Genomic DNA, 24,623 nt, shown 5'->3' on the forward strand with positions numbered 1-24,623 from the left:
CCTCTCCCAGAGAGAATATTAGAAGTAGTACAGTTTAGATGAAAGGTTGTCTATGAATATGGCAAGGGATCGTGAAGGACTTCATTTTGAATGGGGCAGCCCTTTTTATTGGAAGAAGTTGGTGGTATTCTCTTGCCTAATGGCCTGTGCTGTTGGCAGCAGAATATCTGGGCCAGCCTCCGGTCTCTACTACCTTTGCCGTAAACAGGGGATTGGTCTCCAAATCCTTCCTCTTCACCTTCTATGATTGGAAGGCCCAACTTGGAGGGACAGTATGAATCATCATTTAGAAACGTACAGATTAATCAAGAACAGCCAGCATGGATTTGCCAAAGGAAGATCATATCTGACTATCCTGATCAATTTTTTTGAGGAGATAACAAGGAGGGTTGCTGAGGGTGGTGCATATGTAGCCTACATGGATTTTAGCAAGGCTTTTGACACAGTCCCACATAGCAGTCTGATCAAAAAAGTAACAGTCCATTGGATCCAAGAGAAAGTGGCAAGTTGAATCCAAAATTGGCTCAGTGGCAGGAAGCAAAGGGTAATGGTCAATGGATGTTTTTGTAACTGTTTTCAGTGGGATTTCACAGGGCTCGGTACTAGGTCCCTTGCTATTCATGGGATGTATCAATGATTTGGACTTAAATGTGGGGAGCATGGTTAACAAGTTTTCAGATGATACAAAAATTGGCCATGTAGTTAATAGTGAGGAAGAAAGCTGCTGGTAATGTAATGGAGCAGCTGGAAATTTAAAGCTCAGAGACCTCCCAAGATAAAAATAGCAGCATCCGGGAAATGTATGCCCATTCCGGGAGAACCATGCCCCATTCTGGGAGAGCTTTACCCATTCCGGGAGAACCATGCCCCATTCTGGGAGAGCCTTACCCATTCCGGGAGAACCATGCCCCATTCTGGGAGAGCCTTACCCATTCCGGGAGAACCATGCCCCATTCTGGGAGAGCCTTACCCATTCTGGGAGAACCATGCCCCATTCTGGGAGGGCCTTACCCATTCCGGGAGAACCATGCCCCATTCTGGGAGAGCCTTACCCATTCCGGGAGGGCTGACGATCCTGCAACCTATACTATTTTCTATTGTCATATATCATTATTTAGGGCTGTTTCAGAGATGTCAGGTTTGATACTTGAAGCTCTTGGGCAGCTTTTGCCAGTTTTCTAGGTTTTTATTTATGCACTTCAGAAAACTTAAGACTAACACTTAAAGCAACAATTTACTCAGCAAAAATGGCACGAACAGTCAAGTCCGAACTCCCGCCCACCAAACAGGGGAAGCAGCGCTCCTATCACGTGACAAGAGCGTCTTTCTGGAGTCACGGGTGACGACACAGAACCAAACTCCAGGATCGCGGGAATGTGGAAGACTCGGAGACAGAGAAGGATCGCGGGAATGTGGAGGACTCGGAGACAGAGAAGGATCGCGGGAATGTGGAGGACTCGGAGACAGAGAAGGATCGCGGGAATGTGGAGGACTGCTTTGGTGTGATGGTAGAGGCGGTGAACTGATGGCTCGCAATGAAGAGAAACAGTTGGGGAAGCTAAACCGATTGTGGTTGCAGAGGGAGAAAGAAGGTGAAGGAATCTGCTGCTGTTCATTTGTATTACTATCTGTTACGGAATAAATAAATGGAAGAAGGAGGCTTTTGAAATGTGGCTTGGTGACAAGGAGTTGGCAGTGCCTGAGAGCGGCTCCCCGGGAGGATTGCACAGTTCAGGCACTCTCAGCAGCATCTTTGGGTTTGATTTGCCCTATTGTGCTGGGATTCAGTTCCGTAGGACTCTCCTCTGTCTCCCCGCCCCCCCATTCCCCCACTCCTGTCTTCTCTCCCCCCCACCCCCACTCCTGTCTTTTCTCTCCCCCCCCCCACCCCCACTCCTGTCTTCTCTCCCCCCCCACCCCCACTCCTGTCTTCTCTCCCCCCCCCACCCCCACTCCTGTCTTCTCTCCCCCCCCCCACCCCCACTCCTGTCTTCTCTCCCCCCCCCACCCCCACTCCTGTCTTCTCTCCCCCCCCCACCCCCACTCCTGTCTTCTCTCCCCCCCCCCACCCCCACTCCTGTCTTCTCTCCCCCCCCCACCCCCACTCCTGTCTTCTCTCCCCCCCCCACCCCCACTCCTGTCTTCTCTCCCCCTCCCACCCCCACTCCTGTCTTCTCTCCCCCCCCCCACCCCCACTCCTGTCTTCTCTCCCCCCCCACCCCCACTCCTGTCTTCTCTCCCCCCCCACCCCCACTCCTGTCTTCTCTCCCCCCCACCCCCACTCCTGTCTTCTCTCCCCCCCCACCCCCACTCCTGTCTTCTCTCCCCCCCACCCCCACTCCTGTCTTCTCTCCCCCCCACCCCCACTCCTGTCTTCTCTCCCCCCCCACCCCCACTCCTGTCTTCTCTCCCCCCCCACCCCCACTCCTGTCTTCTCTCCCCCCCCCAACCCCACTCCTGTCTTCTCTCCCCCCCCCCACCCCCACTCCTGTCTTCTCTCCCCCCCCCCCACCCCCACTCCTGTCTTCTCTCCCCCCCCCCCCACCCCCACTCCTGTCTTCTCTCCCCCCCCCCCCACCCCCACTCCTGTCTTCTCTCCCCCCCCCACCCCCACTCCTGTCTTCTCTCCCCCCCCACCCCCACTCCTGTCTTCTCTCCCCCCCCCACCCCCACTCCTGTCTTCTCTCCCCCCCCACCCCCACTCCTGTCTTCTCTCCCCCCCCACCCCCACTCCTGTCTTCTCTCCCCCCCCACCCCCACTCCTGTCTTCTCTCCCCCCCCACCCCCACCCCCACTCCTGTCTTCTCTCCCCCCCCACCCCCACCCCCACTCCTGTCTTCTCTCCCCCCCCACCCCCACTCCTGTCTTCTCTCCCCCCCCCACCCCCACTCCTGTCTTCTCTCCCTCCCCCACCCCCACTCCTGTCTTCTCTCCCCCCCCCCCCACCCCCACTCCTGTCTTCTCTCCCCCCCCACCCCCACTCCTGTCTTCTCTCCCCCCCCACCCCCACTCCTGTCTTCTCTCCCCCCCCACCCCCACTCCTGTCTTCTCTCCCCCCCCACCCCCACTCCTGTCTTCTCTCCCCCCCCACCCCCACTCCTGTCTTCTCTCCCCCCCCACCCCCACTCCTGTCTTCTCTCCCCCCCCCCCCCCACCCCCACTCCTGTCTTCTCTCCCCCCCCCACCCCCACTCCTGTCTTCTCTCCCCCCCCCACCCCCACTCCTGTCTTCTCTCCCCCCCCCACCCCCACTCCTGTCTTCTCTCCCCCCCCCACCCCCACTCCTGTCTTCTCTCCCCCCCCCACCCCCACTCCTGTCTTCTCTCCCCCCCCCACCCCCACTCCTGTCTTCTCTCCCCCCCCCACCCCCACTCCTGTCTTCTCTCCCCCCCCCACCCCCACTCCTGTCTTCTCTCCCCCCCCCACCCCCACTCCTGTCTTCTCTCCCCCCCCCACCCCCACTCCTGTCTTCTCTCCCCCCCCCACCCCCACTCCTGTCTTCTCTCCCCCCCCCACCCCCACTCCTGTCTTCTCTCCCCCCCCCACCCCCACTCCTGTCTTCTCTCCCCCCCCCCACCCCCACTCCTGTCTTCTCTCCCCCCCCCACCCCCACTCCTGTCTTCTCTCCCCCCCCCACCCCCACTCCTGTCTTCTCTCCCCCCCCCCACCCCCACTCCTGTCTTCTCTCCCCCCCCACCCCCACTCCTGTCTTCTCTCCCCCCCCCACCCCCACTGCTGTCTTCTCTCCCCCCCCCCACCCCCACTCCTGTCTTCTCTCCCCCCCCCACCCCCACTCCTGTCTTCTCTCCCCCCCCCACCCCCACTCCTGTCTTCTCTCCCCCCCCCACCCCCACTCCTGTCTTCTCTCCCCCCCCACCCCCACTCCTGTCTTCTCTCCCCCCCCCCCCACCCCCACTCCTGTCTTCTCTCCCACCCCCACCCCCACTCCTGTCTTCTCCCCCCACCCCCACCCCTGTCTTCTCTCCCCCCACCCCCACCCCTGTCTTCTCTCCCCCCACCCCCACCCCTGTCTTCTCTCCCCCCACCCCCACCCCTGTCTTCTCTCCCCCCACCCCCACCCCTGTCTTCTCTCCCCCCACCCCCACCCCTGTCTTCTCTCCCCCCACCCCCACTCCTGTCTTCTCTCCCCCCACCCCCACTCCTGTCTTCTCTCCCCCCACCCCCACTCCTGTCTTCTCTCCCCCCACCCCCACTCCTGTCTTCTCTCCCCCCACCCCCACTCCTGTCTTCTCTCCCCCCACCCCCACTCCTGTCTTCTCTCCCCCCACCCCCACTCCTGTCTTCTCTCCCCCCACCCCCACTCCTGTCTTCTCTCCCCCCACCCCCACTCCTGTCTTCTCTCCCCCCACCCCCACTCCTGTCTTCTCTCCCCCCACCCCCACTCCTGTCTTCTCTCCCCCCACCCCCACTCCTGTCTTCTCTCCCCCCACCCCCACTCCTGTCTTCTCTCCCCCCACCCCCACTCCTGTCTTCTCTCCCCCCACCCCCACTCCTGTCTTCTCTCCCCCCACCCCCACTCCTGTCTTCTCTCCCCCCACCCCCACTCCTGTCTTCTCTCCCCCCACCCCCACTCCTGTCTTCTCTCCCCCCACCCCCACTCCTGTCTTCTCTCCCCCCACCCCCACTCCTGTCTTCTCTCCCCCCACCCCCACTCCTGTCTTCTCTCCCCCCACCCCCACTCCTGTCTTCTCTCCCCCCACCCCCACTCCTGTCTTCTCTCCCCCCACCCCCACTCCTGTCTTCTCTCCCCCCACCCCCACTCCTGTCTTCTCTCCCCCCCCACCCCCACTCCTGTCTTCTCTCCCCCCCCACCCCCACTCCTGTCTTCTCTCCCCCCCCACCCCCACTCCTGTCTTCTCTCCCCCCCCACCCCCACTCCTGTCTTCTCTCCCCCCACCCCCACTCCTGTCTTCTCTCCCCCCCCACCCCCACTCCTGTCTTCTCTCCCCCCCCACCCCCACTCCTGTCTCCTCTCCCCCCACCCCCACCCCCACCCCCACTCCTGTCTTCTCTTCCTCTCCCCCCACCCCCACCCCCACTCCTGTCTTCTCTTCCTCTCCCCCCACCCCCACCCCCACTCCTGTCTTCTCTTCCTCTCCCCCCACCCCCACCCCCACTCCTGTCTTCTCTTCCTCTCCCCCCACCCCCACCCCCACTCCTGTCTTCTCTTCCTCTCCCCCCACCCCCACCCCCACTCCTGTCTTCTCTTCCTCTCCCCCCACCCCCACCCCCACTCCTGTCTTCTCTTCCTCTCCCCCCCCCCCCACCCCCACTCCTGTCTTCTCTTCCCCCCCCCCACCCCCACCCCCACTCCTGTCTTCTCTTTCCCGTAGTGAAGTGTTGGTAATATTACCCTTAACTGCATAATTTAGTTTGATTTTAGGTTGACTGTAGTTTAGGAGTTCAGTGCCAGCTCTGCAATTTGACTGCATTCAAATGCTAAGGCTCAACATTTGCTTCATCAAATATTAGCATAAGCAATTGCCCCCTTCTTCCAGCATGTACTTATGGGATACTCGCAGCCTGCATGGAACTGCCATTTTTTTGTGATTAACACTGCATGTCATAATCTCTCTTGGTTTCCCTACAAACATTGAGTAGCAAGGGTGTGAGGAGTTGTGTTTATGATTTCAGGCTCCCAGTTTTGTAAGTAACAAGAATGCAATGGTCCTGATCTGCATAGCCGCCATGCTGTGCGAGTTTTAAAAAAAAAATTCCAACCAAATTTTTGATCCCTACCATCTGATCCTGACCTATTTATAAAAAAAAGTTTGTTTTGTGCAAATGTAATAGAATAAAAATTCAAAGAAATGTGTGTCAAAGTATGACACAGCACCTAGTTTTAGATATTTTATTTACTGATCAAATGTTATGTTTATTTTGAATGTTTGGGAATATGAAATATCAGAGTTGAAGTAATATACATAAACCACAAGGGTAAAGCTCTTGAAGGGTTTATGGCTGTTATTTGAGCTTTGAAGTTAAATATCTGTTTTTTGCTTTTTTTCAATCTTTTATTTAAGAACATTACCTTTAATAAAGTGAAAAGGAAAAGGCTTTTCAAAAAAAACTTTCAATCTGGACATCAGTGTACAGATCAACCGCAATGAAGGCTCCAATGATGAGTCACTGCTGGCAAAATAACTGACAACATAATTCTGACAAACATAATTATAAAGTCGAAATGTATTTTTTTGGTTCAAATGGTGGCTGTGAACCACTCTAACTTCACGTAACATTATCTATACTCCTTTTTCCAACACCAATGACTGTTGTCAGCTCCAAATGCTTGGAACTACTGAGTATTACTGAAATTGGAGGGTATGGTGCAATTTTAGTGGTTGCTGTGCTCACCCCTGTGTTCACTGACCTACATTGGCTCCTCTTTCGGCAACAACTTGATTTTTAAAATTCTCATCTTTGTTTTCCAATTCCCCTATGTTCTTCTCCTCCCTATCTCTGTAATCCCCTCTAGCCCTCAGATCTCTGTGCTTCTCTAATTCTGGCCTGTTGCGCATCCTAGATTTTCTTTGCTTCACCATTGGCAGCCATGCTTTCAGCTATCTAGGCTCTGTTCTGGAATTCCCTCGCTAAATCACTCTACCCCTCTCTACTCTTTTAAAACGCTTCATAGAACTGATCTGATCAAGCTTTTGGTCACTTGTCCTAATATCTCTGTGGCGCAATGCCAAATATTGTTTGATAACGGTCCTGTGAAGCACCTTGGGTTGTTTTATTACATTAAAGGCACGATATACATGCAAGTTGTTGTTAGACAGTAGTATATTAAAGGATATAATCACTTGTTTTTGTTCAATAGAGGGTCGCCTGAGAGACATACGTCAAAACCGACCCAGACTAGTGAGTAAGCATACCATTTTTTTGGGCTTCTTAAGCTGCAGTTTTATAATTGACCAGTAACACATTTGACTGGGAAAGTGAACCAAGATTGCTGTGGTCCAGTTCATGTAACAACTTCTTGCAAGTGGTGAGTGTTGCCATCTCCCACTTAACAATAAGATTCAAATACTGGTGGCTTTTTCCATTTTGGCACTTGGGTTTCTAAATATTAACCTTGGTTCAGTTTTTCTTCATATCTGATATCAGCAACTTCGTGCTGGTAGGAGCTTTCTGCTACTGTGCCATACCTTTCACAATGTTTTTAAATGTGATCTTTCAATAATGTGGAAGGCAGACTCCTGTTGGTAGTATATTACTGTACCACAATGCAGCAAAAAACAATAATAGTCAACCTGCCCATTCTGAGTTTTCTTCTACATCTGGCAGTGCTACAATAACAAATTTATTAAGAGCATTTAGAATGCTATGCAAAAGCTTAGATGTAGGGAGGTGTTTGAGATTGCATACAAACTTCTTTGTTTACCATACCCAAAACTAAGAATTAACATACATATTTGCAATTTCTGTACCAATGGTCATTTGTTCGAATTTCCTCCACTCCATTTGTGTTCAGAGGCTGAGATGCATGTTTTTTTTCCTGTGCTCCTACTTCAAATAAATACACTGTAAAGAATAGGAAGAAATTTGCATTTATATGGCACTTTTCACAACCTCAGGATGTTCCAAAGCGCTTCACAGCCAATAAATTATTTTTGAAGTGTAGTCACTGTTGCAATGGTTCTTTTTCTGAACTTGTACAGTAGGTTTTGAAATAAACACTTGGCATGTCAAAAAGTACTGCAAAAAATCTTCAGAAATGGCTTATACTGGTATTGCAGAATTGACTGTAGAAGCTTCCTGTTTGCAACACAGTTCTGCTGCAGATTTCACCTGTACCTGCCATAGCAACAGCCAATCAAAAATTCTTTTTGATGATTCGATTAATGGTGTGTATAATGTTGCTGTCAGTGTAAAGTCGCAGTGTGCTTATTAATATTTATAATTTAAATGTTATAGGAAAGTGTCATTGATTTAATCTGAGTGCTTTAAATTGTCTGAATTCATGCTTTTTAATTCACTGAGAGGTACATTTTCAATACTAATGCAATATAATGGACTGTTTTAGTACTTTGCCCTAAAACCAACTAAGTTAATGCATGGAAAAATGGGTATTACAGGTGATCACTTTCCATTTAGTGGTAAATTGAACTTTTGGTATCTTATTTGTAGTCTTCCTTGAATTCAGCTGTTGAAGTGAAAAAATGGATTCCAAGTATCAAGACTGAGATGGAGTATTATCTTCAGGTGAATAATTCTGTTTATGAAAGGGACAATGTTTCACTGCTGGGGCAAACAAAATCCCCTCTTCAACAGTGTCAACTCATCATTTGATGGTGAAAGTTTTGAAAGTATTAAACACAGTTCATGAATGTTTGTTTCCATTTTGCCTTGGAATAGAATTAAACTATATTTGTGCAGTTAACCTTCTTTCGAGGAGCTGAATCAAGATGGCCAAAACCTATTTTACATTGGACTTTGGGTTTTTAAGATTCCACAGATGACATTTTTACTTTGGAGTTGTATCTAGGGAGTTTCTTTATAATGGATTCTGCTCTAGGAATACAGTGTATACAGGCAGATTTGTGGTGTAGACCACTTCTTGCTACAAATGGGTTGATAGTGCTGAAACTCATTTCTAGTTAGATATAGTTCTTGGAGCTAATGGGATCAAGGGATACGGGGAGAAAGCGGGAACAGGTTACTGAGTTTGGCTGATCAGCCATGTTCGTATTGAATGGCGGAGCAGGCTCGAAGGGCCGAATGGCCTACTCCTATTTTTCTGTGTTTCTAGGAACCTTGCAGACAGCATCAAGATGAGATATTCATCTCATCACTCTGCACTGGATTCAAAACAAAAGTCCCAGAGATGAAAACGCTGTCTCCCAAATTGTAATACCCACCGTTTCAGTGCAACCTTTAATAGCTCAAATGAGTCCAATTTAAAGAAAGATATGTGAAAGCAATGTTGGTCACTAAACATTTGGTTAAGTAGAAAATAATTTTTGTTTGCTAAGATTCTTTGTTAACCAAATTACTTGGGCCTTTTGCTTTCATTAAAAATATATTTTGTAGGGTTTGTTATATATGTAATATAGGGTGTACTAACTTGTTTTATGTACATGTCTGGGTGTGTGGTTTAACAGGAAATTAAAGTGTTAATAAATTAAGTCATATTTTGGTGATGTAATAAAAGGAAATGTTTTCACTGCTTTACAGCAATCACAACTATCCCATTACTCAGAAAGGAAGATAAAGGAATTCCAGGATCACATTGAAGAACTTCAGAAGGAGTATCAGCATTATTTGTGGAAGCTGCGTCGGTTAGACCCTTCCCACAAGGAACACCCTTGGAAACCCCGTGCTTACACCCGGAAAAGACCATCTAACTCTGCAATGCCGACCATCAGCCAACTGGGTATTAAAAATTACATCTGGTGGTAATTTGATGTAGATAAGCAGCTGATGGGTCTCCAGTGCACTGCAGCACGTAGTACAATAATGCAAATGGTATCTTAATAGGGCATTCATCACATTTAAAATCCTCATCCTTTACTTCATGGTTTTGGCCCACCCTATCTCTGCAACTTCATCCACCCTTTAGTCTTCCACTCTGGCCTGTCATGAATCTTTCTTTCCGTCCTTCCCCTGAAGCTTTCCTCCCGACTCTCAAATCATTGGTGTAGCCGTCAGTAACTTTTTGTCTGGAACTCCCTAAATCCTTTTGCTTCCTACCTTAATTCATGCTTTTAAAACCTATTTAAGCCTCATCTGTTCAACTAATTTTTCATTAACACTTCTTCAATTCATCTCCTTGCATTGTCACGGTTTGTTGTCCATTCCTTCCAGTATCAGTTTCTGTTTATCTTTCCTCTCCTGCTGTATAATGCCCTGGGATTTTTTTAATACTAAATGTACTATTTGTTGATTAATCTGTCATTGGTCAGAGAAATTTGGAAGAGTTGATATTAACAGAAGAACCATAACTTGAAACACATTGGCCAAATTTATTTTTCCTCGAATGAACCAAGTGGGAGCTTGAATTCAATCATGAAAGAGCCACTTGATCAATGGAAATACATTTTCTGGCAATCGAAGGGTCCCTACCTAATCCACTGTAACTTGATGCAAACCTTGTAAGACTCTTAAATAGGGGGTCTCAGTTTCCCTCTAAGGTCCTGACCCCATATTGAGTATCAATGGCACAAAACAAACTTTGGTTACAATTTCCACTTTATGTGGAACACTTTTATTAACTCACAAAGCAATAGTATATACTTAGAACAGCAGTTGCTTAGTAGACCTGCGTGCTGAAGCTCGTTCCCGGGTGGTCAGATCCGCTGAATGAATTCTTCCGCACGACTTCCTGCGACTGACCAAGTCACAAAGTCCTTGTGAGCTGTGGCTTTATACCCCTTTCTGATCCTGGTCCCTCAACATATAAGGTAATGACTTGGGTCATCTGATTGGGTTTCAGTGCCTTATCAATTCCACCATGGCGATGCAGGACCACCTGCATGTGGTCAAATCCTGCTCTCAACAGGGGTCTGAGGTGCATACCAGCAATGGATGTGATATCTGCATCTTGATAAGGCAAGGAGGAAATCATTCACATATATTCCAAGAGGTCATTGTCCATGAGAGTGGTGGTATGTGTGGTGTGGGGGGGTGTCCTTGTTCAGTTACACTGTCTTTAATTTTAAAGTCCAATATGAACCCCAGTGATGATGCCTTCAGTCAGAATTCTTCTGCCTTTGTCACAATGTCCTCCACACGCCTTGTTATTTCCACCAGGTGAGCCCCCACACGCTGATCCACACAACTGGTTACATGCAAGAAATGCAAGACCTATTCAAATCCCTTACAATCTCTAATTGTAGAAATTACTGCTATGCAGTACAGATCTGTGTGATGTAATTAACTGTTATGAGGCTGTCGGATCCTGTGCCAGTTTGTCTGTCAGTTTCCATTTAATGCATTTATTCAAAGCCACCTTTTAAAATGATTTTTAATATTGATTCATCTTACCTGTCCTATCTAATAATAGTCTCCACCACTGTTCCTTGGCCCTTTATTTAGATTTTGTCAATTTTTGAAAATGATCTTTGTGCACATTGTATAAATTCCAACTAACTCACTGTATATCAAATGTCGTGGTATGCCTTGCTGTGAGGTGTTGGGAAAAGTAATTTTGACACACATGAACCAAATAATTCCCTTTAATGAAAAATTCTGAAAATAGATTATTAAATGACTATACAATGTAGTTTCCCCCTCCCCCACCCCGTATCTTCCTTTTTTTAAAGCTCTGTGCCAATTTTACCCTGTGAATTTTTCTATCCAGTAATTCAGATTAATAGCCAGATGCACTAGTGTTCTGTTTTATTAAATTAAGGTTTTGTTACTTACAGCTACATTGCAGAGTTTGAAACGACTTTGCGTGCCTCAATCAAACAAAACTGAAGGAGAGACTTATGAGCATGACTCTGATGCGGAATCTGGTGAAGTAAGGGAAAGGAGCTGCCCAAACCCACGAATACCAGATGGTGTCATCTATGACTGTTCAATAGTTAATCCAAATTTTCAGGACCAGCCCCTCACCTTTAATCCTGCTAGAGTTCCACCAAGATTTTCTATGCATCTAATTCCAAAAAATTCATCAGAAGACCCACACCTCATGACTAAAATTCTTATGTCTCATCTACCGAACTTAGAAGCTTCATCTTCCTGTCAAACTACAGCAGAATTGAACAAAAAGGAAAAAGAAATACATGCTTTGAAGATCAGGGAAGATTCCCAGGAGTCTGTTTTGCAGACTAAAAGCTCTGGTATCCTGGGATTATCTTGCTATTCTTCAGATGAAGATACATAGATGCCAAGTAGAAGCTGATTCATATTCATAGCTCTAAATGTTTATCATTTTGTCTTTTCAGCACTTATTTAATGTAAACTTTGAATATATATATAGCTATATAGCTTTGTGCTATTTGTATAGTATTGTTGAATTTCCGTTTCATCCTAAGTATGGTAATGAAATGTATCCCCTAATTCCAATTCCCATAGTTGGTATGAATTTAAATCATTCAGAAATAAAATAATCTTTCAAATGCGTATTGCGTATCGTTTACTTTCAACCATTAGTGTATAATGACTGGCAGGTCTACAGTTCTGTTGATTGAGCAGTCAGTCTGACCAGCATGCTGACCTATATTTTTGGAGCCTTTTATTTGGAAAACAAATAAATATATAGGTACAATACCAATTAAAATAAAATTCCATATGCAGACGTCAAACCCATGCATTAAAGGTGCGCGTTACCACTGAATTCCTGCAGGACGGAAGTGCCGGGCTGATGTGGGAAATGACGTTGATGCTGGTGCAATATGGCGGAGGAGGTGGATGTTGATATTGAAGGAGATGGAGCCGAACTGAGTTTGGGGTAAGAGGTGGTCCTGGGGTTGTGGGTGGAGTTGAGGCGCTGCTTCCCGAGTCTCATGGACTAGAGGGAGAGGCCAGAAGCTTTGGCCTGTTTTTAACAGCTGGAAGCCGAGTTGGGGCAGCGGCAGGCTGCAGCTGCGATGGGATCCGCCTGGGTTTGTTTATTTCTCGCTGCTTGTGCAAAATGAAATGTTCTGTCATTCGGTCATTTCACTCTGGTTTCTGAAAAATTCATATACCAGTGTAAGCAGCAGCTTTTGCATTTGAGAATAAGGCGGCATACGTTGCAGCCTTATTAAAATAAATTTAATGTTTTCAACAGTCAAACCTACAGGAAGAGGTTTGGATTTTCCCAAAGTGTTTCGCAGCCGATGAAGTCCTTCTGAATTGTAGGTTTTGTATAGAATCATACATCGCAGAAGGAGGCCATTCGGCCCATCGAATCTGCACTGGTACTTTCAAAGAACAATCCAGTTAGTCCCACTTCCCCGCTTTTTCCTCATATCCCTGTAATTTTTCCAGTTTCCTTTTAAAGGCTATTGAACCTGTATCCACCACCCTATCGGGCAGTGCATTCCAAATCCTAAATACTTGTTGCATAAAGTTTTTCCTCATGTTGCCTCTGGTTCTTTTTTCAGTTATCTTGCATCTGTCTTCTTTGCTTATTGATCCTTCAGTCACTGGAAACAGTATCTCTGTATTTTATCTAAACCCTTCATGATTTTAAACATCTCTATCAAATCTCCTTTTAGCCATCTATGCTGTCAGGAGAACAAGCCCAGCTTCTCTATCTGGTGACTGTAATCCCTCATCCCTGCAGTCATTCTAGTAAATCTCTTCTGTACTCTCTTCATAGCCCTCTCATCCTTCCTAAAGTGTGGCACCCAGAATTGGGCAGAATAGTAGAAAATTTCCCATTAAAAGAACAGATATATAAATGAACAAATTTAACAAGATATGTAAGCAGATATAAGACTTTTAATACATTACAAATCAATTGCCTTGGATAGAACAGAGCTTTTAAGTAAATACCTTAATTAGAGCAAACCATACATATCTGCCTTTCACAGTTTTCCTCTGACAAATACTGTGGTAAAAGGAAATCCGGCAGCCAACTTGCCTACTTCGAGTTCCTACAAAAAACAATCATTTAATGATGAGATGCTCAGTTTTTGGTGGTGGCTGAGGAGTAAATATTGGCCAGGATAACAGGAGAACTGCTATTCTTTCAAGAACGCGATGGGATCATTTATGTCCATTTAAGAGAGCATACAGTGCCGCATTTCATCTGACTGTGGAGGACAGAATTGATGGTTCATGTGCTCAAGGCCCAGGTCATTCTTGAACCCTTTTGACTCAAGCAAAAGTGCTATCGCTCAGCCAAGGGTAAAGGTCAGAAAGCAAGCAAGGGAATGAAATATGGCAGTAAGTTCAAAGCATAATTAGTAGATAATACACCTCTATTGCACTTCAATATATTTCAGAATACATAGCTGACACAAGAAATGACCTTCCTTCAATCATAAGGTCAGAAGTGGAGATGTTCGCTGATGATTGCACAATGTTCAGCACCATTCGCAACTCCTCAAATACTGAAGCAGTCCGTGCAGAAATGCAGCAAGACCTGGACAATATCCAGGCTTGGGCTGATAAGTGGCAAGTAACATTTGTGCCACACAAGTGCCAGGCAATGACCATCTCCAACAAGAGAGAATCTAACCATCTCCCCTTGACATTCAATGGCATTACTATCGGTGAATCCCCCACTATCAACATCCTAGGGGCTACCATTGACCAGAAACTGAACTGGAGTAGCCATATAAATACCGTGGCTACAAGAGCAGGTCAGAGGCTAGGAATCCTGAGGCGAGTAACTCACCTTGTGACTCCCCAAAGCCTGTCTGCCATCTACAAGGCACAAGTCAGGAGTGTGATGGAATACTGTCCACTTGCCTGGATGGGTGCAGCTCCAACAACACTCAAGAAGCTCGACACCATCCAGGACAAAGCAGCCCGCTTGATTGGCACACCATCCACAAACATTCACTCCCTCCACCACTGACGCACAGTGGCAGCAGTGTGTACCATCTACAAGATGCACTGCAGCAACGCACCAAGGCTCCTTAAACAGCACCTTCCAAACCCGCGATCTCTACCACTTCGAAGGACAAGAGCAGCAGATGCATGGGAACATCACCAACTACAAGTTCCCATCCAAGTCACACACCATCCTGACTTGGAACTATATCGCCATTCCTTCACTGTCGCTGGGTCAAAATCCTGGAACTCCCTTCCTAACAGCACTGTGGGTATACCTACCTCACATGGATTGTAGCGATTCAAGAAGGCAGCTCACCACCACCTTCTCAAGGGCAATTAGGGATGGGCAATAAATGCTGGCATAGCCAGTGATGCCCACATCCCATGAATGAATAAAAAAAAAGTCAAGCTACTCCTGGTTGTCTGGGAACTGAATTTTGTTTTGTCACTTTGCCATATTGCAAAGTCCACATGCAGATGACCTCAGATTTCCTGTCAAGAGGTACATAGCTTTGGACACATTTTTAGGTAAGAAACAAATGAAAAACTTTGTCTGCACACTTAGCCTTAATTTGGGACCCATTCATTTTTTATTGGTAGACAAAGGAGGTCCAGGGGATGTGAGGAAGAACTTTTTTCCACAGTGAGTGGTAATGACCTGAAGCTTGTTGTCCATGAGGGTGATGGAAGTGGAGACAATTAATGGTTTCAAAAGGAAATTGGCTGGGCACTTGAGGGAAATAAACTTGCAAGGCTACAGGGATCGAGCAGAGGAATGGGACTGATTGGATTGTTCTACAGAGAGCTGGCATGGAGTTGATGGGCTGAATGGCCTCCCATGCCGTTATGATTCTGACAAAAGCAGTTTCCATTAGCTGAAGGGTCAAAGAACTAGGAGACAGAGATTTATAGTTTAGGGCAAGAGATGCAGGGTGGATGTGTGCAAGAACTCTTTTACATAGTGAGTGGTAATGACCTGAAACACTCTGCCTATGAGGGTGGTGGAAGTGGAGACAACTAATGATTTCAAAAGGAAACTGTATGGGTATGTGAGGGAAATATGTGAGGGATAGAATGGGGGAATGGGACTGACTGGATTGCTGTACAGAGATGCAGCTTGGTCTCAATGGGCCGAATGGCCTCTGCCATAATGAATCTATGACTGGTTCACAACCCAAAAAAACCTGGGAATTTTTGTTCACTTTGATTTTTAAAAAATGATTTGAATAATCTTTATTCGTGCATCAACCTTGAGGTCATCCAAAACTCTGCTGCCTGAGTCCTAACCTGCATCACCAATATTCCTTCTAGGTTGCACAGCAACCCGAAAGTTACCACACAAGCTGTCTGCTTTAAGATACCACGTGTGTGGATGCATAAAAAAAATGTAAAGGTACTGCCCACTTAAATGAATTGGCCGCGTGCGACAAAAAAAATGAACAGGGACGTTGTTCGTCAGCCCTGTGCTTGCTGACCTACATTGGCTCCCATTTATGCAACACCTTGATTCTAAAATGTTCATCCTTGTTTTCAAATCCCTCCATGGCCTCGCCCACCCCTATCTCTGTAATCGCCTCCAGCCCTAGAAACCTCTGAGATATCTAGGCTCTTCCAATTCTGGCCTTTTGAACACCTCCAATTTTAATCGCTTCACCATTGGCAGCCATGCCTTCAGCTGCCAAGGCCCTAAGTTCTGGAATTCCCTCCCTAAACCTTTCCGCCTCTCTCCCCTCCTTTAAGATGCTCCTTAAAACCTACATCATTAATCAAGCTTTTGGTTAACTCCCCTAATATCTCCTTATGTGACTCAGTGTCCAGTTTTGTTTGATAACACTCCTGTGAAGTTCCTTGAGACATTTTACTATGTTAAAGGTGCTATATAAATACAAGTTGTTATTAGGCAGTATCGTATTAAAGGAATTCATCATGTGCTACAGTTGTCAACAGTGTATATTGGGAGGTAATACAATGGTGGAAGTAGTCTGACCCTGTTCTCACCCAAGAACTTTCTAGATGGGTAACTTGATCATGAGCAGGAACTGTGATTGATCTCATGTCCTGAATGAACCTCCCAACCACACAACTTGGGGGAGCAATTTCAAGAAAAAGTGAAGTGGCATTTTTATTTGTAGACAATTTTATTTACAAATTATATTGATACATGGTTAAATTTAGGTGGTATAATTCAATTTGAAGTTTTAGGTTAGTAGTTTTCAAACTTTATTGGAAATCGTGTACAACTCTGTAAATTTTTAACACATTTCCATTGATTCCCTGCAAAAACTGCCATGCTACTAGGGATCCCATATCCTAACAGTCAATCAACAGTGCCAGTTTCCCAAAGGAAAACAGTGTTATTACTAATAAATTTAATGTTTTATTAAAACACAACAGTGGAAAAGACATGCCTGAAAGCCAACTGATATTAGTTTCTCCTTAGATCCTCTTGCAGGTCTGCTTGAAATCCGTTGATTTAGCTAACTGCTTACTTGTAAATAATAATATCTAACTACAGATTTGAAAGTTAGTATGTTAAATTTAAATTGCTGAAACAATTTGGAAGATGTGCACCATGGCATACACGAGCTGTGGTAGTCAAGTGTACAATAACTGAGGGAAATCGTAACCCCTCCAAAATGGGTGGGTGTGGCCAAGATGGGCGTAAAAAGTTTTAAAATCTCAAACTCGAAACTGGCCACTTCTGGTATTATAGCGGCGGGATGGTGGTGGTTAGGAGGGGGAGTGTGTAACCAATCCACTCCCAAGAGGAGGGTTACTCATTTAAATATTTTAATGAGTCACATGCATCAGATTTTATCTCTATTCCAGCTTTAATGCTGGCTTGCCAAGTTTCTCAGGGCTTGGGAAACCTGGCAGATAAAGTGAGGTAAGGACTGCTGTGTGGAAGAGGTGAATGCTTTTCCAGCTTTGAGCCAGCCAGTAGGAGCATAAGAACATAGGAAATAGGAGCAGGAATAGACCATATGTCCCTCGAGCCTGCTCTGCCATTCAATATGATTGTGGCTGATCTTCTACCTCAACTCCACTTTCCTGCCCACTCTCCATATCCCTTGATTCCCAGGGGAATCAAAAATCTGTCTAACTCAGTCTTAAATATAGTCAATGATGGAGCATCCACAACCTGCTGGGGTAGAGAATTCCAAAGATTCACAATCCTCTGCATGAGGAAATATTTCCTCATCTCAGTCCTAAATGATCGGCCCCCATGTTCTAGATTCCCCAGCCAGGGGAAACAACCTTTCAATGTCTAACCTGTCAAGCCCCTTCAAAATTTTGTATGTTTCAATGAAATCACCCCTCATTCTTCTACATTCCAAAGAGTATAGGCCTAATTTACTCAGCCTCTCAAAATAGGACAACCCTCTCATCCCAGGAACCAAAATAATGAATCTTCGCTGTACTGGCTCCAGTGCAAAAATATCCTTCCATAAATATGGAGACCAAAGCCCTGTACAATTGTAGCAAGACTTCCATATTCTTGTACTCCAATTCTCTTGCAATATAGGCCAACGTGCCATTTGCCTTCCTAAATGCTTGCTGTATCTGCATGCTGACTTTCTGTGTTCCTTGCACGAGTATACCCAAGTCCCTCTGAACATCAATGTTTAGAGGTTTCACGCCTTTTTAAAAAAAAATTCTGCTTTTCTATTCTTACTACCAAAGTGAATAGTGTCACACTTCCCCACATTATCCTCCATCTGCCATCTTGTTGCCCACTCACTTAACCTGTCTATATCTCTTTGCAGGCTCTTTGTGTCTTCCTCACTGCTTACATTCCCACTAGCTTTGTATCATCATCAAACGTAGATACATTGCACTTGGTCTTTTTGTCTAAGTCATTAATATAGATTGCAAATAGCTGAGACCCCAGCACCAATCCTTGCAGCGCTCCACTGGTACTGCCTGCCAACTTGAAAACGCCCTACTCTCTGCTTCCCACTTGTTAACCAATTCTCTATCCATGCTAATATATTACCCCCAACTCTATGCACCCTTATTTTGTGTATTAACCTTTTTCCTCCACGCAAGATCAGGTGGCAGGTTGTTCAACCTTGCCCGTCTAAGAGCAAAGACCAAAGTACGGAAAGTCCTCATCAGGGAACTCCTCTTTGCTGACGATGCCATCATACATTCCTCTGATGTTTCCGGTGTCAGATACAGGAGAAATGCCTCGAACAACAGATGCCCCTCTACGTTGCTTTCATTGATCTCACCAAAGCCTTTGACCTCGTCAGCAGACATGGTCTCTTCAGACTACTAGAAAAGATCGGATGTCCACCAAAGCTACTAAGTATCATTACCTCATTCCATGACAATATGAAAGGCACAATTCAGCATAGCGGCACCTCATCAGAGCCCTTTCCTATCCTGAGTGGCGTGAAACAGGGCTGTGTTCTCGCACCTACACTGTTTGGGATTTTCTTCTCCCTGCTGCTCTCACATGCGTTCAAGTCTTCAGAAGAAGGAATTTTGCTCCACACAAGATCAGGTGGCAGGTTGTTCAACCTTGCCTGTCTAAGAGCGAAGACCAAAGTACGGAAAGTCCTCATCAGGGAACTCCTCTTTGCTGACGATGCTGCTTTAACATCTCACACTGAAGAGTGTCTGCAGAGTCTCATCGACAGGTTTGCGGCTGCCTGCAATGAATTTGGCCTAACCATCAGCCTCAAGAAAACGAACATCATGGGACAGGACGTCAGTAATGCTCCATCCATCAATATCGGCGACCACGCTCTGGAAGTGGTTCAGGAGTTCACCTACCTAGGCTCAACTATCACCAGTAACCTGTCTCTCGATGCAGAAATCAACAAGCGCATGGGAAAGGCTTCCACTGCTATGTCCAGACTGGCCAAGAGAGTGTGGGAAAATGGCGCACTGACACGGAACACAAAAGTCCAAGTGTATCAAGCCTGTGTCCTCAGTACCTTGCTCTACGGCAGTGAGGCCTGGACAACGTATGTCAGCCAAGGGCGGCGTCTCAATTCATTCCATCTTCGCTACCTCCGGAGAATCCTTGGTATCAGGTGGCAGGACCGTATCTCCAACACAGAAGTCCTCGAGGTGGCCAACATCCCCAGCATATACACACTACTGAGTCAGCGGCGCTTGAGCCAGCTTGGCCATGTGAGCCGCATGGAAGATGGCAGGATCCCCAAGGACACATTGTACAGCGAGCTCGTCACTGGTATCAGACCCTTCGGCCATCCATGTCTCCGCTTTAAAGACGTCTGCAAACGCAACCTGAAGTCCTGTGACATTGATCACAAGTCGTGGGAGTCAGTTGCCAGCGATCGCCAGAGCTGGCGGGCAGCCATAAAGGCGGGGCTAAAGTGTGGCGAGTCGAAGAGACTTAGCAGTTGGCAGGAAAAAAGACAGAAGTGCAAGGGGAGAGCCAACTGTGTAATAGCCCCGACAACCAATTTTATCTGTAGCACCTGTGGAAGAGTCTGTCACTCTAGAATTGGCCTTTATAGCCACTCCAGGCGCTGCTTCACAATCCACTGACCACCTCCAGGCGCATACCCATTGTCTCTCGAGACAAGGAGGCCAAAGAAGAAAAAGAAGAACCTTTTATGTGACACCTTATTGAATGCCTTTTGGAAATCCAAGTATACTGCATCTCCTGGTTCTGCTTTATCTACCCTACTAGTTACATCCTCAAAAATCTGATAAATTCGTCAAACACAATTTACCTTTAGTAAAACCATGTTGACTTTGACTAATCATACTCTGATTTTCTATGTGCATTGTTAAGACTTCCTTAATAAATTCCAGCTTTTTCCCCAGCGGCTGATGTCAGGTTCACCGGCCTGTAATTCCCTGTTTTCTCACTTCCTCCTTTCTTGAATAGCAGTGTTACATTTGCTAGCTTCCAATCTGCTGGGACTGTTCTAGAATCTAGAGAATTTTAGAAAATCATAGCCAGCGCATCCACTATTTTTGCAGCTACCTCTTTTAGTACACTGGGATGTAGGCGATCAGGTCCTGGGAATTTGTCGGATTTTAGTCCCTTAAGCTTCTCCAATGATTTTTCTCAACTGATAATTACCTTAAGTTCCTCACTCTTACTAGTCCCTTGTTTACTTTCTACGTCTCGTATATAATTTGTGTCTTTTACTGTGAAGGCAGACACAAAATATTTGTTCAGCATCTCTGCCATTTGCTCGTTCCCCATGATAATTTCTCCCGTCTCGGCCTTTAAGGGACCAATGTTTACTTTAGCTACTTTCCTTTTTATATACTTGTAAAAGCTCTTGCAGTCTGTTTTTATATCCCTGGTTAGCTTACTGTCATTTTTTTCCCCCTTTTTAATCAACTTTTTGGTCGCCCTTTGCTGATTTCCAAAACACTTCAAATCCTCAGGCCTACTACTATTTGAAAAATTATAACCATGTTCTTTTAATGTAATACCATCCTTAACTTTTTTTGTATTCATTGGATGTGGGCATCGCTGGCATTTATTGCCCATCCCTAATTGCCCTTGAGAAAGTGGTCGTGCCTTCTGGTGGGGGGGCGGTACTGCCTGAGTAAACCATGGATGGATATTTTTTTTATTTATTTAGAGATACAGCACTGAAACAGGCCCTTCAGCCCACTGAGTCTGTGCCAACCAACAACCACCCATTTATACTAATCCTACATCAATCCCATATTCCCTACCACATCCCCACTACTCTCCTACCATCTACCTACACTAGGGGCAATTTATAATGGCCAATTTATCTGTCAACCTGCAAGTCTTTGGCTGTGGGAGGAAACCGGAGCACCCGGCGGAAACCCACGCGGTCACAGGGAGAACTTGCAAACTCAGCACAGGCAGTACCCAGAATCGAACCCGGGCCGCTGGAGCTGTGAGGCTGCGGTGCTAACCACTGCGCCGCCCTTGAGTTCTTCCTGAATTTTTGTTTTTTAATGGAATGTATTTTTGTTGAACATTTCAAATTGTTTCTTTAAATGTTTCCCACTGTTTATTTACTGCTATAGCTTTTAGTCTATTTACCCAATCAACCTTAGCCAGCTCTCCCCTTATACCGACGGAATTGGCTTTGATTAAGTTCAGAATTCTTTGGAACTGGAGTATGTTGCTATCAAACTTAATATGGAATTCAATCGTATTATGATTACTTTTTCCCAGAGGATCTTTTACTATGATATTACTAATTAAACCTGCCTCATTGCACAATCCTAGTTCTAAAATAGCTTTATGGCCTGATTGGTACCAAAGTGTATTGTTCCTGGAAACTGTCAGGAAGGCATTCTCCAAATTCATCTTCCAGACTGCCTTTGCCACTTTGATTTGTCCAGTCTATAAAGTCCCCCACAATTATTACACTGCCTTTGTTACAAGCTTCAGTTATTTCTTGCTGAATGCTCTGCCAACAGCATAACTACCGTCAGGGGTGTATAAACAGTTTTCTGCCCCTTTTCATTCCTAATCTCCACCCATTCTGATTCTACTTCCTAATCTTCTGAACCAAGAGCCTTTCTCATGACTGTCCTTATGCCATCCTTCACTATCAGGGCTACTCCTTCTTTTCTATTCAGGCTGTCTTTTTGAAATGTTGTGTAACCTGGAATATTTCCTAACCTTGGTCACCTTGTAACCATGGCTGGTAGAATTCAGCCCCATGTGTCTCATGGCAATTAGATCCAAACCATTTATCTCTATGTGCTGCTAGTTCATCTACCTTATTGCGATGCTTCGCACATTCAGAAAAAGAGTCTTTTTTTTACTACTATTCTTTGCATTGACCTTATTCGCCGATGCACCATTACTGTTAAACTCTTTGTCCCTTCCTGTTCCACTCTGCCTGCCTTTTCCCAAATCGGTCCTCTGTTCTATTGCCTTGACATTTTTCTTTAGATTTCTAAATCTCCCTTCACTTGAGCCCTCTCCCCACCTTTTAGTTTAAAGCCCTATCCACAGCTCTAGTTATACAATTCACTAGGATGTCAATCCCAGCCTGTTTTAAGTGGAACCCATCCCAATGGAACAGCTCCCTTTTTCCCCAAGTACTGTTGCCAGTGTCCCATGAATTGAAACCCCCTTCTTCCCATCACCACTCTTTGAGCCACATGTTTAATTCTCTAACCTGCTTGACCCTGTGCCAATTGGTGTATGGCTCGGGTAACAATCCAGAGATTATTACCTTTGAGATTCTGCATTTTAATTTGGACCATAACTCCTCAAACTCAGCAGAACATCATTCCTAGTTCTACCTATGTCATTGGTTCCTACGTGGACCATGACAAATGGATCTTCGCCCTCCCACTTCAAGTTCGTCTTCAGCCGCGAGGAGATGTCTTTAACCCTGGCACCAGGCAGACAACACAACCTTCGGAACTCCTGGTTGCAGCTGCAGAGAACACCATCTATCCCCCTGACTATACTGTCTCCTTTCACTGCCACATTTCTTATCAGTCCCCCAGCTTCAATGCAGGAGTGCTGTGCCCCAGCTTCCCTCCAATGATTTCTACCCCCTCATCATGATCAGACCCACTCGCATTCAGTGAGCCCCCACCCCCCACCCCCACCACTTCTGCTCCCAGTCTTTCTCCACCACCCCACAATAACCCCCTCCTCACAATCTCTACCCCAGCAGCAGGATATATACCAACAGCTCCTCGGCTCCGGCCTCTTCTGCAGTGTTTCTCCACCTGACAGGGGGCCAAGTCTATCAATCAGGCTGGCTTCCAGGCAGGGATCCTGTTCTAGTTTAAACTCTGCAGTATTTGAGGAAACCCAGGCTTCTGACCAGAACTCCACTCCCCCTCCCACCCCAGCTTAGAAATCCTGCCCCAGCAAAGATTGGGAGCTATTTCTTTGATTCAGGATTAATTTTATTGTTTGTGGTTCTGAACCAATCAAAAAAATTATTCATTTTTGTTTTAAGTGAGGACAGTGGCACAGTTCCTGGTTTCCTGCAGGACCATTACCTGGATTCCTCCTGGAGGAGTAACAATGGTTTTTTGGTAAGTCCTAAAACTCAGCATTGTGGTGGATAATTTTAAACTTATAGAACTTATTAAATATTAAAATGTAATTTCCTGTGAAGCGCCAGTTTTTTAACAAATGGGTCACAGCGCAACATTGGACAAACTAAAGTTAACAAATTCAGCAATCAAGCTCATACACTAGTCTGAGTTGAGAACACCTTGTTCATTATAGTGTTACAAATTTGGGTCTGCCATAGATACCTTTTCAGGTTCAATGGCATCAGTGGCTCCTGTAAGCAGCCTAAAGTCTTACTTTTGTTTTGTTTAATAAGGTAACTCAAGTATGTAACAGTAGCATTGTCTCCTGTTTTTGACTAATAATTGATGTCTTTTGCATGTGTGCTTCTTCAATCTCTCAAGAGATACCAAGTAAATGCTTGATAAGGCAAGGCCAGCTGATATTATTGGACTCACTTAGTTCAATCCATACAATTTACCCTCATGCAATAATGCAAAATTAACAACATGCCACATTACACCACATCAGTGGATGGTCTTAATTTAAACAAATGACTTCTACCTATCTTCCAGCATCTCTAACCTCTTTGTTTCACTGAAAATCCTCACAAATTCCCTGACTATCTTTGTTGGCCTTCCTGTTTCAGAAAGCCTGTGCTTGATTCTCTTTTTAATCTGTTGCTGATCAAAGACTTTCTGGTGCAATGGGTGTGAGGTATTTATTGGTTACTGAGACAGCCTAACAAATCGCTTATTATTTACAGTCTGTAGGAAAATTACAAAAACTCTAGTGCTTTTGTCTATCTCAAAGAATTTTCTTTTGGCTATGCTTTTAAAAACCTAAGTTAAAAGTAACCCTTTTTAAAATTTCTTTCTGTGGAACATATGAATAAGAGTAAACCATTACCCTCTTAAGCCTATTCTTCCATTTACTTAAATATAGCTGATCTGTACCTTAAATCCATTTACCTGCATTTAATCCATATTTTTTGATACTCTTACCTCGTGAAAATCTGTCGATCTCCTGAAAATTCCAATTGACCCAGCATCCACTCTGCCTTACTAGCAAGGGAATTCCAGACTTCCAGTACTCTTTGTGTGAAAAAGTGCTCCCTGATTTCGCTCCTAAATGGCCAAGCTCTAATTTTGAGGTTATGCCCACTTTATTCTGGATTCCGCTCCCAGTTGAAT

General features: G+C 45.6%; 2 protein-coding genes across 5 annotated transcripts in view; both read left to right on the top strand.

Moving 5' to 3' along the window:
* The first annotated feature begins 1,338 nt into the window (after positions 1-1,338).
* On the top strand, positions 1,339-12,089 carry si:dkey-86e18.1 (uncharacterized protein LOC557342 homolog). 4 transcript variants are annotated; one of them, XM_068037215.1, is made up of 5 exons: positions 1,339-1,592; positions 6,841-6,881; positions 8,151-8,225; positions 9,198-9,396; positions 11,390-12,089. In XM_068037215.1, exons 1-5 carry the CDS (start codon positions 1,526-1,528, stop codon positions 11,848-11,850), a joined length of 843 nt encoding a protein of 280 aa, XP_067893316.1. In that variant the 5' UTR covers positions 1,339-1,525; the 3' UTR covers positions 11,851-12,089. The 4 variants fall into 4 exon arrangements, with proteins under 4 accessions (XP_067893316.1, XP_067893318.1, XP_067893317.1 ...); XM_068037216.1 differs by having other exon boundaries at positions 1,552-1,592; positions 6,841-6,885; XM_068037217.1 differs by lacking the exon at positions 6,841-6,881 and having other exon boundaries at positions 1,508-1,592.
* Positions 12,090-12,333: 244 nt separating this feature from the next.
* mysm1 (Myb-like, SWIRM and MPN domains 1) overlaps positions 12,334-24,623 on the top strand; it is a 141,721-nt gene continuing 129,431 nt past the window's right edge. Inside the window, exons 1-2 of the mRNA XM_068037219.1 lie at positions 12,334-12,417; positions 23,372-23,450. Of these exons, the coding sequence (XP_067893320.1) occupies positions 12,362-12,417; positions 23,372-23,450 (135 nt within the window). The 5' untranslated portion in view covers positions 12,334-12,361. The remainder of the gene's footprint in view (positions 12,418-23,371; positions 23,451-24,623) is intronic.

Source organism: Heterodontus francisci, chromosome 8 (genome assembly GCF_036365525.1).
Source record: "Heterodontus francisci isolate sHetFra1 chromosome 8, sHetFra1.hap1, whole genome shotgun sequence".
Taxonomy (NCBI): domain Eukaryota; kingdom Metazoa; phylum Chordata; class Chondrichthyes; order Heterodontiformes; family Heterodontidae; genus Heterodontus; species Heterodontus francisci.

What these genes read in the sequence shown, in the direction of transcription:
- si:dkey-86e18.1 (XM_068037215.1), top strand. Translation starts at nt 1,526, where the DNA reads ATGGCTCGCAATGAAGAGAAACAGTTGGGGAAGCTAAACCGATTGTGG. An exon ending in GTTGCAGAGGGAGAAAGAAG is followed by an intron (nt 1,593 to 6,840) that starts GTGAAGGAATCT and finishes TTTGTTCAATAG; the next exon opens with AGGGTCGCCTGAGAGACATA. An exon ending in AGATGGAGTATTATCTTCAG is followed by an intron (nt 8,226 to 9,197) that starts GTGAATAATTCT and finishes ACTGCTTTACAG; the next exon opens with CAATCACAACTATCCCATTA.